Source organism: Emydura macquarii, unplaced genomic scaffold (genome assembly GCF_026122565.2).
Source record: "Emydura macquarii macquarii isolate MOO-44397 ecotype Brisbane River unplaced genomic scaffold, CSIRO-AGI_Emac_v2 contig_1254, whole genome shotgun sequence".
Taxonomy (NCBI): Eukaryota; Metazoa; Chordata; order Testudines; family Chelidae; genus Emydura; species Emydura macquarii.
Genome location: NW_027131391.1, coordinates 9900674 through 9915732, shown reverse-complemented (window position 1 = coordinate 9915732; position 15059 = coordinate 9900674). Strand labels below are relative to the sequence as shown.

The 15059-nt window shown below is 55.9% G+C and overlaps 1 protein-coding gene across 1 annotated transcript; it reads right to left on the bottom strand.

Annotated features, from left to right (window-relative positions):
• Nucleotides 1–773: 773 nt before the first annotated feature.
• NIPSNAP1 (nipsnap homolog 1) lies at nt 774–14426 on the bottom strand. The gene is made up of 10 exons (XM_067550250.1): nt 14255–14426; nt 11525–11652; nt 10588–10633; nt 9581–9675; nt 8399–8469; nt 7947–8087; nt 7377–7408; nt 5202–5296; nt 3128–3211; nt 774–2555 (listed from the first exon to the last, which is right to left on the bottom strand). The coding sequence occupies exons 1-10, from the start codon at nt 14320–14322 to the stop codon at nt 2491–2493; spliced, it is 825 nt and encodes a 274-aa protein (XP_067406351.1). The 5' UTR covers nt 14323–14426; the 3' UTR covers nt 774–2490.
• Between the last annotated feature and the right edge of the window lie 633 nt (nt 14427–15059).

Sequence of the window (15059 nt, the reverse complement as noted above, 5' to 3'; positions counted from 1 at the left end):
CACCCTATGAGAACATAGCTCTCACAGCTGAGGTGTGCTGAGATCCTTTCTCTACACACATTGCCCTCCTCTGCTCAGCACCTAAAGGTCTTCAAGGCAGCAACACAGGGATACTTGATGCTTTTTCCATTTTATTTTGTTTGCTGTAACCTCATCACTGCTGGTACAAAAACCCTCTTCACAGTTTCTGCCATCTAGAAATGTCTCCCTCTGTCATTCTGTCTTCTGGAGTCTCCTGATCTTCTCTTTGTGCCTCTTACTCCTTTGTTTAAACGGCCTGATATCTGAAAGCTATAGAACATTGCTACAATGGCTATACAACAGTGCTGTCTGTAATTGACAGCAGGCACTCTTACATGGGTCTGAGCACACTTTGGGATACAGTTTGTACCTTGAGCAGGCCAGCAGGTGCTCATCCTGCTGAGAAAAGGTTAAGTGGTTTCTGTTGACTCTCCCAGGGAGGGAGGTAGCTCATTACCCCAGCTGGATCTAAGAGAGATGGGAGTGGTTCTCTTGGGGACAAAGGACCTATGGTGTGGGCTAGGCAGTCCGACTCCTGAGAGAGGAACCCTAGGAGCAGTCAAGCCAAGGAAAAAAGTCTGAGCAGATCTTATGGCTTTACTAACAAAAATCAGCAAAATGCCCAGGAGGGGGCAAGTTTGGACTTTCCAGCCTGCTTTACATGCTGTGTCCTTAGAGCAAGTTGGAAAAGGCACCTGCTCAAAGCTCCCATCAAGTTGAATTGCACTCTGCACAATGAGACAGACCGAGGCTAGCACGGGAAACATTTAATTACATGTGCAATCAGACACACACATTTCCACAAAGAGAACAGATCTATTTTGGTTTTTTGCCACGTAGTCATAAGTCATAATTCAGATAAATAACACACAAGAGGACTGGGCCACTGTCAGAATGACCCCTATAGAAAGCTGACCACCTGTCCACTCATTCAGGCTGTTCTCTCTCTCTGCCCCCTCCATGCTGCGGATAGGTACACACCCCCCATGACTGACAGCTGCACACACAAGGAAGAAACAGTCTTAAAGAGAGAGACTTGGCTCCACTCTAAACCCTATGGACCCAATCCTCCGGTCAGATTGCAGTTACCAGAGAGTCCCACTGCATTGGTGCAGGGACTGGATTGCAAGGTTGGGGTCTTAAAGCATAAGAAAAGTGATTAAAACTGGCACCTCACTCCAGAGATCTGCTCCGTGTGTTTGTGCACGGGCTGGGACAAACGGACCCTCTAATTTACAGCTCGAGCATAGAAACAGCTCATGGCTCAGTCTCGGATCTGAAGAGCACTGGACCACAGGCCGTAGAAGTCCTGGCTACACTGCTGCGGAAGAATTGCATGGGCCATTTTTGCCAGAGTAGACAAGCTGCAGATCTGCTGACACAGCCCAGCGTGTACTTTTCGCTCCACCTGAACCAAAGCAGCTCTGGGAGGCGGCTTCTAGTCTTAGCTAAGCACAGATTATTCCCATGGATAACAGAAGGGGGAGAAGGAACTCTGCTTCATTTGCAGCTTCTGCACCAAGGGCCCAATCCTGCCTGCTGTTGTGTGCCCTCTGTTTCCACCAAAGCCACCAGGAGGCAACACCTCCTATGATACTGGACCTTCCCAGCACCTTAGCGTCAGGCTGGGAATGCGCAGCAGAAGCTAGATAAAAGCTTTTGGACTCGTACAGTCTGTTAATTGGATCTGGGAGCCATTACAAGAAAGGGTGAATGTGGAAATGACACGCTGGGTTCCACAGCTGTACAAAGGAGGGGCATGGCTCAGTAGACGTGGGCAGCACAACCTGGTCCCATCAATGGGTGGAAGGAAGTCCTGTTCCCAAGGACAGCGGTATGGCCAAGATTACCCGGGAACAGGGCTTCGCAGGCAGGGGCTGGAATTTCAGCCTGGAGAGAGTGGAGTTCTCCCCTATCCCAGGCTACCCTGTGCTGACAGCTGTGGTACCACAGACACAACGGAGACATCAGTGTGATAAAGGGCCCCTCCCCGAGAGGGCATGCTAGAAAAAAGACCAGCAGCAGCCCCTCCCCGAGAGGTGGGAGAAATGGCTTGTAGGGAAGTGGGGCTTCAAAACTTCAGTTGCCTGAACACTGCCTCAGCACCAGAGCAGCCGGCATCGTCTAGCTAGCTCTGCGTGTGCCACTGGGGCATGGCTCCGCTATGCTGGGCTCTGCGCTCGTGTCTATTAGCCCCAGGGGCCTCCCCCGGAACAGCCTGGGGCCAAGGGGAGTTCAGTCTCCATGACCATTCACACACATCTGGTGCAGCCACCTTTGCCCCATCTCCCATCGGCTCTCCCGACAGCCGAGCAGCCTGGCAACGGGGAAACCCCTGGACTAAGAGTATGGCCTAGGGGAGAGAGAGAGAGACAGAGAGAGAGAGGGGGACAGACTCCTCCGGGGGAAATGCAGAGAGCCCCCAGCGAGTCTCACTCATGTCTGTTCACTGGTTCCGCGCTGCAGGGGTCACTGGAGTGGGGAGATCTTCAGAGGGATCATTATCCGAGACTCCATGGTCCGAACCAGAGGGACTGCAAATCAAAAGGAACAAAACAAACACGACTGTGCATGGCAGCCCTGGCAGAGAGGCTGCATATTCTGCCCGAGCACCAGCAGAGTTTAGCTGGGGTTGATTTAGTTGGGGTTGGTCCTACTTTGAGCAGGGGGTTGGACTAGATGACCTCCGGAGGTCCCTTCCAACCCTAACTGTCTATGAGTCTATGATTGTACCAGCTCCTGAAGAGGTCACAGCTGCTCCACTTTACCAGCAGGTGGCACTGCAGGGAGTGGAGAGCACTGATTTTAGGTGAGTTCTCTACTCTGGTCCCAGCCCTTCCCTGGAGGCAGCACTGTAAGGAGCAGGATCCAGTGCTGGCTAGAGAGAAGATAGTTCAGCTGTTTCCCCATCCTCTTCTGCCTTTGAGCAGCCAGTACTGTTTATAACTACATATAATCCCCACAATATACCTCACTGGGCAATACTATACCACAGGGGGCTTTTCTTCCTGACCACAGCTGAAAATTGGCATAGGCCCTGGAGCATGAGGATTAGCGCTCACAACTACTCAGTCCCCAGCAGCAGCCACTCCAGAGAAGCGCTCACCTGTATAATACACATTCTCATCCCAGCCTCGCTTCCTCCAGGCAGCGTTTCTTGTCTCCTCTCGGGATTCCAGGTTCTTATAGGCTGAAAGAAGAAAACATCAGGCATGGAAGTGGGGGCATCCCTCCCATTTGCTGAGTTCTCCAGTATTTGCTGCCAGCAGCAGCCTAGCAAGAAATCCAGGCAAAAGGGAGTGGTGCTGGAGGACACAGCCCAGTCTAAGTCTTGGTGGATCTCCATGGTGTGTTTTAATGCGGGGGCCCCAGTGGGAGGGAGGGGGTCTGGAGGGGAGAGTCTTTGATGGGAGGATTGTGTATGAGAATGCAGTGGAAGGTTCACTCTCTAGGAACAATTTGATTCTACCGAGGGTGCCACTGTTAGTGGTGGGGATAACTGTCCACTTCGAATTGGGCTGAGACCCACCAAACTCATTGCACATGGATGATCCTCCATTGGGGAAGGGTTACAGTCATTACACAGATGGAGCAGCGGCAGGGCTGGCTACAGACACTTTGCAGGCTGCTCAGAAGTGGTCCATGGCCATCTCAGCTGATTGCTTTTTGCAGGAGCTGTGGGTTCCCCCCGTGTCTCTCCAGCAGATTTCAGTGCGAGTAACAATGCTCTACCTCCCTGCACCGTCAACTGGATACAGTTATTTTCACTCCTTGGCCTAAAACGTTGTGTATGCTGCCGAGCATCATTAAACAGCCCGCACGTTCCACTCCAGAGTTGGCTGCATTTTGTTGGCCCTCCCTTTAGAAGCAGTTTGCAAAACACATAGGGATCCTTCAATATGAAAGGCACGAAGGAAATATATAATGTTCCTATTTTAAAAATCACATGCATCTGCTCTAGACAATTAGGCTGTTTCCCAAGCAGCAGCTGTAACTGGACCTAGTAGGAAATGTCAGATGAAACATTCTTTCATTAGAATTTGCCATTTTGTCAAAATGGACATGTTTTGCAAGACTGCGCCAATTTTGGTGGAATTCCACCAGAAGCCAAGTGTGAACCTAATGGAAACCTGCCTGCTGTCCTGCCAGTTCACCTGCCTGTTTGCCTGGTGGACTGATAGGAAGCCAAAAGCCTGGGGGTGGGTCTCCACTGCAATTAAAACACTCACAGGTGGCCTGTGTCCGCTGACACAGGTTTGTGGGGCTATACAACTGCAGTGTAGATGTTCAAGCTCGATCGGGAGGGAGGGTCTCAGAGCCTGGATTCCAGCCCAAGCCTGAACAGCTACACTGCAATTTTTGCAGCCCCACAAGTCAGCTGACATGGGCCAGCCATGGGTGTTTAGTTGCAATGTGGACATATCCAGAGAGTTCAGATTCCCAGGTCCTTATTCGTCTGGGTTCCCAGAGCTGTCAGGTCCCCGGCTACCCATCAGCTCACCAGGTGCCCCAGAGTTTGAGCTCCCAGTAGAGTGGGGTGGAGAAAGGAAATTCAATTTTGTGGAGAATTTGTCTTTTTGTTGTTTGTACAGCGCCTAGCGCAACGGGTTCCTGGCCCGTAACTAGTGCTATCTATGTGCCCCGGTAATACAGCTACATAATAACTTAGAAATACTGGGGGGTTGTTCTGAATCGGAATAAAACCTAATTCTGAAATCTCAAACTCCTCCCTGAGATGGAATCACTGCTCTCTGCCCAGCTCTCATTGCTACAGACGATTCAGGAGACCACAATGTGATGGACAAAGCCACGATTGCCCCAAAGACACTTGGTGACAACAAAGCAACTGACAACGCTTTCAGCTCGAAAAGTGGCCAAGAGGGTAAAAACAGAGGCATGCGGGTAAAGGGGAGATGGCATGTGTGTGTTAGAAAGGGGGCCAGGGGGATAGGGAACAAACTTAGGGCCAGCAATCAAACCAAGTCTCCCGTTTGGAACAGCCAGGGTCTGAAGTTACTCACGTGGCGAGAGACGACGTGGGAGTTTGTGCTCTCGGATGCATCCCCGCAAAGGGGAGACCCTCATGCTGAGGTGGCGGCAGAGCAGGGTTACCCAGCCCACTGAAACTCAGGCCAGACAACGGCTAATAAACACTCTTAAGGAAAAAGAAAGCCACCTACCCCAGAGGTGATGTACAACATAGAGCTCCCCGATCTGGGAGAAGAACCCGCCCACAGCTTCCTGGTTTTCCTGACGGTATTTAATGGCCCGCGCCCTAGCAAAGAGAAGCAATCAGGTGTCATCGCTCTGGGACACGACTGGCATTGCCAGAGGCATTTTAAAGTTTCCGAAGAATCCTAATTATTCAACCTCCTGCCATGCAAGTCTCCTCCTATACAGAGCCCAGGCTACTGGCTAGCCAAAGATACTCAGCGTCACCCACAGGTAGCAAGAAGTGGGCATATGCGCACTGCCATGGGCAGCAGCAGGGTCTGAATTTGGAGACGTCTGCACAGGAAACACAGGCCTCCACCATTAGAGCTGCAGGAGAAACAACATGAGCTGGAAAGCAGCAGCAGGTAGCCGGGCGCCCGAGGGCCACATTGTCATACACGGAGCGTGTTACGTGCACGGTCTGAATGGTCGGGTTCTACCTGGCCTCTCCAGCTAACAGGATGCAATTAACAGCATTTGAGGGGGAGAGCAGAGCAAATGAAGCGGAGAGGCAGCCAGCTGAGATTCTATGGCTAGTCCTTTACAGGAGGAAGGATGGTCTAATGGCTAGTGGACTTGCTTGGACGAAACCTCAGCTGACCTGCGTTCCATTCCTGCCTCTGTCACAGGCTTTGGGCAAGTCATGTCATCTCAGATCCTGTACGACGGGGATAACACCTCCCTGCCTCGCAAGGGGGGATGTGTGAGGATAAAATCCACTGCTGCTTGCGAGGCGGTAGGGTGCTACCGGGATGACAAGGGCAACATAAGCTTTGTGGGCTACTACGGTCCATTTCTACACTGCAACAATAATTCAAACTGTACAGCAGAGCTACACACCTCTCGCGATAGGCCCAGTCCTGCAGCCTTCCCTCGTGTCAGCTACCCAGACTGGGACTGTCACCGTAGGGCCATGGTGCCTTCCATGTTCTTTGTATCTATATTACAGTGGCAGCTAGAATTTCCAGCTGAGATCCAGGCCTCCGTTGTGCTAGGCACTGTATGAACACATAGTAAGAAACACTCCCTGCTCCAGAAAGGGTCTGCTCCTAACATTCATCTGAGGTAGGGAGGTAGCATTGTCTCCACGTTACAGATGGAGAAATTGAGGCTGAGGTGTTTCTTAACCTGGAGTTTTAGAGGTTAAGTGACTGGCCACAAGGTCATGCTTCAGCAGAGAGTCTGCCATAGAGGTTAAGTGACTGGCCCAAGGTCACGCAGAGAGTCTGTGACAAAGGCAGGAAATGGATCCCATTCTCTTGAGCCCCTGTGCTTTAAGCACTAGGCAATCCTGGAGTCAATGGGGTTACTCGGGTATCTAACAGGACTGGCCTTTTGATTACACTGATCTTCAGTACTGTGGTCTGTGCTATCGGCCACAGAAGCAGCGAGCATCCATTACCCTCACTTGGAGCCACATCCAGCATTCAGCAAAGAGACTAAAGACGGGAGTAAAGCTTGGTGAAGGGGAAAGAATGAAGAATGGCACTTGGCATTATTTAGGGCATTTCCTTCCATGATCTCAAAGCACTTAAACCAAGTGGTTACGTCCCCCTGATGGGGTAACTGAAGCATGGAGAGGTGAAGCATCTTGTCCCAGGTCACCCGGCAGCTGATCATGTCACCTTGACGAGCCATGTCACTAATGCACCTGTGGCTTTGATCACATGCTGCACTAGAGACTTTCGGGGGCAGGGACATTTTAGTACACACATGTACAGCGCCTAGCACAGTGGGGTTCTGCTCCCTGTTTGGAGCTGCCTTTGGGCACTACCACCTTACAAACCAACAACATACAGCATTGTCAGGCCTCGAACTCGGGTCTCTGAACTCTGCGCCTAGTACTCTAAGTCCCAGCCCCCTGCTGCTTACCTTCTCAACACAAACGTTTAATGTTGCCGTGGGTGGCGCAAGGTGCTCGCTGCTCTGCTTTGGGCCTCACTTTTGGGACTCCTGGCATTCAAAGAGCAGTTCCGGGGAGGGCTGATTTCAGCTACAGCTGGATGGACCAGCCATGGGTCCCTGTTCAGCCACAGAGCCCTGCAGGATGGGGCTCTTTTCCCACCCTGCACAGCTCTGGGGTAATGTCACTCCTGATTGCTAGTCAGGGACACACAGAGGCGTGGAGGTTCGATGCTTACCAGTTATTGCCCCACTCGATCATGGTCCCTGGCTGGAAACAAAGAGAAGGAACAAAAACCCACGTCACGACTGCATTTATCCTCTGTAAGCTGGGGATCAAGGTCTTCCTCTGGGTCCGCTTGCCCACTGGGTCCAAAAGGAATGCAGCACTCCCACCTGCACCATCCAGTAGGGCACAGCTGACTAGCTGCATCAACAGAGGTGCTCACTCCCCAGATGAGGATAGCAGACCGATGGCCAGAGCCAGGTGCCCCTACCTCCTCACCCTGCCCCCACACAGGTATTTCCAGTGCACGTTCAGAGGCTGAATTGCACCGTCCCACGGAAGAACAGGCCAGGCCAGGCTGAGGTCAGGTCCCAAAGCTGAGGGTCACACCCAGGACTGCCCAGCCACAGCATCAACCCTCAGGCTTCAGGAGATACCAGGCCTGTGCCGAGCAAGGAGCTGGGGACCTGCCTGCGGGCTGGTCTAAGGGCTGCGCTGCTTCACTGCTCTCTGTCCTTAGCCAGCTGCAGGGTGAGCAGCCCTGGCCACTGCTCCCCACACAGCTCAGCCAGGAGCGACTCACCTTCAGCTTGTACGTTCTCAGCTCGTAGATGTTGGGCCCGACACGGGGCAAAGGCTCGTTCCAGAAACTGAATTCCAGGAGTAGCTGGTTCCTGCGAGACAGCAGCATCTCGCTCCTCTCCTTCCGGAACTCCAGGTACTCCTGCAACGAGCAACAGCTGAGAGAAGCCGCTGCCCCCAGGGGCTGGGAGCGTGAATCCCAGCGACAGCGCACCAGGGTTCCACTGGGCCCAGGGGCCAAGCGTGCGAATCCGGGCCCTAGTGCATCAGAGAAGGGAGGTGCATTGCCTGGAGCACCTGCAGGGGGAAGGGAGAGAGGCAGGGGGTTGCCCGCTGGTGTGCGTGGCGGGGAGATGACCGTCTCTGGGCAGGGGGCAGCGCGTGCAGCGCCGTCACGTGGCAGAGCTGAAGCCGAATGACGGTTAGGATGGGTTGCGGCGAACGGCGCGGTACCTTGTTCCGCTTCAGTTTGTTCATACAGTCCATGAGGGCCGGGTACCCGCCGGAGAAACGCCACAGGTGCACTGCAACGAGAGAGGTCAGCCTGGGCGGGGGCCTGGGAAGGCTGGCACGAGCGGGCAGCGATTGGCCAGGAAGCCGGCCATGCGGCCACAAGCCTCAGGGCTAATCCCATCTGCCCTGCAAATCCACCTTCCCCCCCAGCCAAGGAGGGCTGCCCGGCGGGATGGAGGAAGTCAGTTCGTACATGCTACGGCTCACAGCCATCTCTCCTTCCTAGCCTAGTCTGGAACATCGCTGCAGCCCTGATCTTCACCGCAGCCCCTCTGCCAACCTCACCCTGCCCGGCCCATCACTGACTGGCTGCCCCAGGCCGGACTTCTCTACGACTCTGCTTTGTTGCTTCGGAGTTTATCTGTGCTACCAACCCCAAGCACAAGAGGAGCTGATGGGAGCAGGGGTGCTGGGTTAGCGTCTCCTTCATTACAGCCGGAGACCTGGGTTCAAGTCCTAAGTGACAATGTGTCAGCTGAACTGAAATCCGAGTCTGCCCGCATCAGGGAACCGCCCAGGTGATCTGACGTGACTGACAGCATCTGGGAGTAAAAGAGCAGGGGGGATTCAGAGCAGGGCTGAAGGGCATCAGCAGAGCTGGGGGGAAGAGAAGCAAGAGTGGACTAGCAGGGGCAGGAGTGAGGGGCGGGCAGAGCAGGCCTGGAATAACAGGCTGAGCTGCCAGGCACCGGCAGAGCCGTACGCAGTGTTCTCGTAACATACGTGGCTCCAGGCAACACGGCTCAGGAATATCCAAGTCACACACTGTAAAGAGGAGATTCACGTCTACACTCACCTGAGTGGGGATTTTTGCAACGCAGAGCTCCCGGCTTTTTCATCTGGTTCATTTCATTTGAGCCCCTCTCTGACCTGTGATTCAGTCTGTTTCCACCCGAGGGCGGGAGAGCCACAGGGAGAGAACTACACACGCTGCGCCCCACGCCCAGCCCTGGCAATGACTCATTCTGGCCTCCATCACGCACCCCCGTCAATACGCTCCCCCTTGTCTTCCCAGCAGCCTGCTTCCTGCAACCTGCACTTTCAGGCTGCACCTGGGACTCCAGGGCCCATGCAACGCCTACCCTGTGAGCCACGAGTCCTGCCCGACGGCTGCCCGCTCACCTGCCTGGTCCTGCTCTCCGTACCACGTGTTCCAGTTCCCAACCAGGTCGCAAGGGTAATCAACGTCTGAGTGCAGCTTGGGCAGCACTGCCTCCCTGCAGAGGGCACACAAGGTCGGGGGCAATGCCCACGGGTGGCTCATCACAGGGGTCCTAGGGTGAGGGCTCTGCCCTGCAGAAGAGCTGCAGTTAAGGTCCTTCCTCCTGCGGCCCAGGCTCCGAGCGACGGGCAGGTGGGGAAGCAAGAGGCAGAGACCTGAGGCTGGCAGAGCCTCCAGCTAATAGGGGTCGCACCAGCTGCCTGCCAAGGCAGAGATTTCAGTGCGTGCCGGGCTGGGGTCAGTGAGAGAACACAGTGACCAAAGACTCCCCTACAGGGTAACAGGCTGGTCTCCGCCAAGACTCCGCCCAGGCCCCCCTGCTCACCCTCCCAACCCGCAGGGAACGTCCGCGCAGGAGCTGGAAGAAAGCGGACGAGCAGCACCACGGGCAATGCAAGGAGTCACATTGAGCTGACACACTCATGCTTCCTGGGGCAACACTGAAAGCCAAGGAGCTGGCGCTAGTGAGAGGGATGTGCTGGCCTTGGGGAACCTGGGCCCAGGTGGGAGCGGAGAGGCAGTGCTGGGGTTCTAGCATCAGCCTGCCGGGGTCTCAAAGCACTTTGGAAACACACAGGAGCGAGATCCCACAGCCCAACGGGGGTGAGTCAGAATCACCTCCCCTATCTTACAGATGGGGAAACTGAGGCACGGAAGGGGGAAGTGATTTGCCTTCGGTCACACAGCGAGGTGGTGGCAGAGCAAGGAGTCCTGACCCGCAGTCTTATGCCTCACCCACAAGGCCCCCCTCCTCCTCCTCCTCCCTCCCCAGGGCAGGGGCCGTACAAGGAACAGCTCCATCAGCTAAGCCCTCCACAGCCTATTGCACCACAGACTCCTCCACGGCAGGAGAGAAGGGGGGGAACCGGGGGGGGGGGGACGACGACGACACACAACAGGCACTTACGTCAGGCTGTTGTAAGCATCCAGACATTCGGGCTTCACGTTGTGAACTGCAGTGGGGAACCAGAAAGAGAAGCCACGTCAGCAGGACAAAACTTCATCCCAAGCCCCAGGGAACACCAGGGCAGAGCTGAGAGCAGCCAGCCATCCCCAGGCTGGGCAAAGCAGTGTGTGGGGGCTGGTCTCCATGCAGCGGTGAACCGTCAGGAAACAGCTAGCACCACATCTCCCCAGGCAGCAGGATCCTGCCAGGCTCCCCTCCTCCTCCGAAAGGTACCACCGCTCTCACAGACCCACAACCCCCTCCCTGGTCTCTGCACAACAGCGGAGGCCATGAACCAGCCTGGGATGTGGCACGACTGGCCAGGAATTGGAGAGCAGGGGGCGCCGCGGGGCAGGACTAAGGCACGTGGGCAGATCTGTGCAGGGAGATGGGCTGGGCTGGGCTGGGCTGGACGGCAGGGGTGTGCTGGGCAGTGAGATGTGCTAACAGAGCCCTGTGTGCCCACGTCCCCGATCCCTGAGAATGTTTATCAACCTTCCTAGACCCTTCCCTGGCCAGCCGGGTGATTTGCCAGTCAGATTCCCCTCCCCCATTGCCCCCAGCTCACAGGACAGACGAGCCCGCCATGGCCCCGCTAATGCCACCCAAACAGGGCCAACTTTAAACACCAGCAAAGCACACGTCTGCTCGGGGCCCTGGCACACTGCTGCTCACCGCCTGGCCCGCGTCTCCTGCAATCAGGGCAGGCAGAGTGGAGAGATAGAGGCACCCCTCCAGCAGGATTGGTGGGGGGGGGGGGCCTCAATTACCAGCGGTTAGAAGCCCCACAAGGCTGTCTCTGAACACTGACCCCCCCCCCCAATGGTGACGTGGAGATTGCTGCAGCCGGGAAAGGAACACGCTAGCCAAGGGAGGGGTCGGAAGAGGAGCAGCTCACACTGGATCTTGTACAGGTTGCTGGTCTCTTTCTTCGACAAGAGGGTGGAGTGAGCGTCCTTTCGGGGATCCACTTTGTGGACAAAGAGTGAGCGGAACCAGCTGCCCTCATGGTTCTTGGAGTATCTCCTGGAAGAAAGCGCAGGGTTCAGCAATGGCAAACAGACAGGCCAAGGTGTAAGAGGGAGCAGATAAAGAGCAGCATCACGCCCTCTCTCTGGCACCCAACAGGCTGTCAACAGCAATAGGAGGCATCTGCCATGCACTGCTGGGTCCCCTGTGGGTCCAAAGCCATGGCCCTGGAAGAGGCCCTGGAGGACAGACGTGCGCACTGTCCCAGTAGTGCGTAACCGCAGGGAAGAGTGTGGCAGATGAGGAGGAAAACCCTGAACACAACCACCTAATGGAACTAATCCTGTTACCTCTGTAAGGAACCGGCCTCTTGAGAGCACCTAAATCACACTGGCAGCGAGCAATGCGTCACCCTCCTCCGAACCCCGCCCCCCTCCCCCCAGGTGTTCACAACAACCCAGTCACGAATTCGAATCCCCCACCCCCACTGGATCAGGCTGGCTCGTGCAGTGCTGGAGTTTGACCACCTTCAGGGCATGCTGGACTATTTGTTGACACAGGGTTTTGCCAGAGGGGGTGGGGTTCAAGGCTCTGTTTGAGAGGTTGCTGAATCCGCTAGCCGACACTGAGACAGGTTTCTGCATTCGTCTGTGGATTTTAATTGACTCCACGTGCTTAGAAAGGAGGACAGGCATGTTTTATCAGCCAAAAACAGACACAACATTGATTGTCACAGGCTCAAAAATATTTACATATAAAACACAGAAAGCAACATTTTTAATGGAAACCTTGGTGATTAACGATTGATTTCCTAACTGGGATTAAAAAAAACCCACCAAACCATGGGGTTTCAGAAATCCACTCACCAGTGACAAGTAAGAAGGGCTGCATCCCAGCTGCGGAGAATGCAAAGGACGACAGTATATGGGCATGGCTAGCAGATAAAATTTGCATTCCTGGCTAATCGGTAGCTCTTCAGGAGAACTAGCGCTTTTGAAATGTGGTGCAGTGTCTTTAGTATAGCAAAGCCTGGGCCAAAGAGAGACCTTTATCAGGTTGTCCCCTCTTCAAGCGAAGGTATCCTCCAGCGCAGGGATGTGCCGCCTTCACTCCAAGACCTTGTCTAACAAGCAACTGCATGGTCAAAACTCTTTACCTACACGTGCAAAGTAAGGGGCTGTCTCCAGGGAAGAAAGGTGCACATATGTGGGATACGGGTACTCCCCATAGAGTCTACCCATAACCCCAGCAATTAATTATTGTTAAAACAAATCAGCTGCGTGGTAGTGAACAGTGACATTTACAGTGTTATGCTTCAGACCCAACGACCCAGCAAGCACCTCCCTCTCAGAGCTATTGTTGCAGGCTGCCTGCAGACTCAGGAAGATGGTACTGCATCAGGATGTCTTTGGAAAGTCACTTTCACAACGATAAGTGCCAGAAACTTACTGGAGGTGCCAGAGTAATGGTGGCATTGTGTACTGAGGCAGACACAGAGCCGTCTCACCCTTCTCTGTTCCTCCCATGAAAATCAGCAAAGAGATACAACATACACAATTTGTGCCTGACAAGACCTTTGCCCCAATGCTACCCTCTCTAGTAACGCATTAACAACCGAAATAAAGATAAACAAGCCTTTTCCTGGCTTCAAACAAACCTGTCAGATGCTGCCTGAGCATTTCAAATCTCCACTGGGGCACTGGGCCTCCACCGTCATACTTCCATCCTCTCAATCCTACTAATCCAGGGCAGCCGGGCGGGATCCCGTGGGCTGGCAGGGTCGGGTCAATGAGCTGCCCTTGCCATGGCATTGTTAAAAAGAGGTTTGAGATCTAGCGGGACAGGCCAGATCACTTACCACTAAGCAGAAAGCCCTGGGGGCTCTGTTCTGCTGCAGATCTGTTACGCCCACCTAGGGGGCATGACGGCCCTCGCTCAAACAGCTCTTGGTGCCGCAGGCCCCATTCTCCCCTTGCTCCTTCCATTTCAGTGCCATTACTCCAGATCTGGAGGGCAAAATCAGGCCCCTCGGCTTAAGTGTAAATGACCCCAGTGATTGCAAGTCAGCTCCTAGGGTGCCCCCATCTCTCCCGCTCCCCTCAGCTGCATGAAACTCAGGGAGATTGATTCATTCTCCCTCCTAACACTTCTGCCCTGGAGCAAGAGCATGGCATGGCGTGGCGAGCCCTGCCCTGCCCAGCCCTCTGGGACTGGCAGCAGAGGGCTCCTGGGCTCAGTCACAGCCTGGGGCTGCCCTTCCCCCACCATCCAAATCGCTGCCCCCCCACTTCCCTTTCCACACCCCAGGGGGGGATTTTGCACATGCAGCTACTGAAGTGCAACCACAGGGTGAGGAGCCAAGGCCAGTCCCGGAGCAAGAGCAGACGGTCGGGGTGAGGGTGCGCAGGGCGCAGGGGCCGGGCAGGCAGAGAATGACCCGGAGCAGGCAGGACAGGCGATGACAAAGGGCCCCGGGCAGGGGCTGCAGAGCCCGGGTGCGGGGGGCCCTAGAAGGAGGCGCTGGCTGGGAAGGGGCTGGGGCCGGACAGGTGGGGGGCAGTGGCCGCAGGCAATGGGAGGGGGCGGGGCGGGGCGCAGCGGCTGGACACGTTGGGGGCCCAGGGGCCGCGGGAGCAGCGGGGCCGGGTTCGGGGCTCACCGGGCTGCGCTCAGCGCCGGGCAGGATCCGCGCCGCAGCGCCGGGCTCCGGAACACCCGCGTCGCCATCTTCGCGCTGCGGAGGCTCGGCTCGCTCGGCTCAGCCGCGCCCGTAGCCGGGGGCCGGTAGGCGCGGCGCGGGGGCGGGTCGGGGCAGGCTCCCGCTGGCTTTACCCGCCCGGGCAGCGCTGCCGGGGCCGCCTCCCGCCGGCCTCAGCCCGTGACAGCCGGCCACAAATCCCCCCGACACCTCCCGCGGCCCGCCCCCATTCCTCCCCCCGCCCCCCCACACTGCCTGTCCTGCAGCCCCCCGCCCCCCGGGAACGGGGCCCATCCTCCCCCCGACTCGCCCTGCTCGGTCCCCTCCGCTCCCGCCCCCGCACCGGCTGTTCCACCCCTGCTGTGCCCACCTGGGGGGCACCCGGGGGCCGCTGCCCTTGATCCCCAGACCCAGGCTGCAGCAAAGGGGGCAGAACCAAGCAGTGTGGCGAGCTTGCCCTGTGGGCACAGAACCGCTCACCCGGGGCTGGGAGGTGGGTGCTGGGGGGCGTCCGCACCCCCTGGAGTGAAGTGGTTTCCATCATAGAATCATTGGCAGGGACCTCAGGAGGTATCTAGTCCAACCCCCTGCTCAGAGCAGGACCAACCTCAGCTAAATCATCCCAGCCAGGGCTTTGTCAAGCCGCAGCTTAAAAACCTCTAAAGATGGAGATTCCACCACCTCCCTAGGTAGCCCATTCCAGTGCTTCACCACCCTCCTAGTGAAAAACTTTTTCCTAATGTCCAACCTAGACCTCCCGCCCTGC

Bases quoted from the DNA above. Each gene is read 5' to 3' on its own strand.
- NIPSNAP1 (XM_067550250.1), bottom strand. From the start codon at position 14,322: ATGGCGACGCGGGTGTTCCGGAGCCCGGCGCTGCGGCGCGGATCCTGC. The intron at 7,409-7,946 runs GTGAGTCGCTCC...CTTTGTTTCCAG, and splicing joins TGAGAACGTACAAGCTGAAG to CCAGGGACCATGATCGAGTG. The intron at 5,297-7,376 runs GTAAGCATCGAA...TCTCTTTGCTAG, and splicing joins ATCGAGTGGGGCAATAACTG to GGCGCGGGCCATTAAATACC.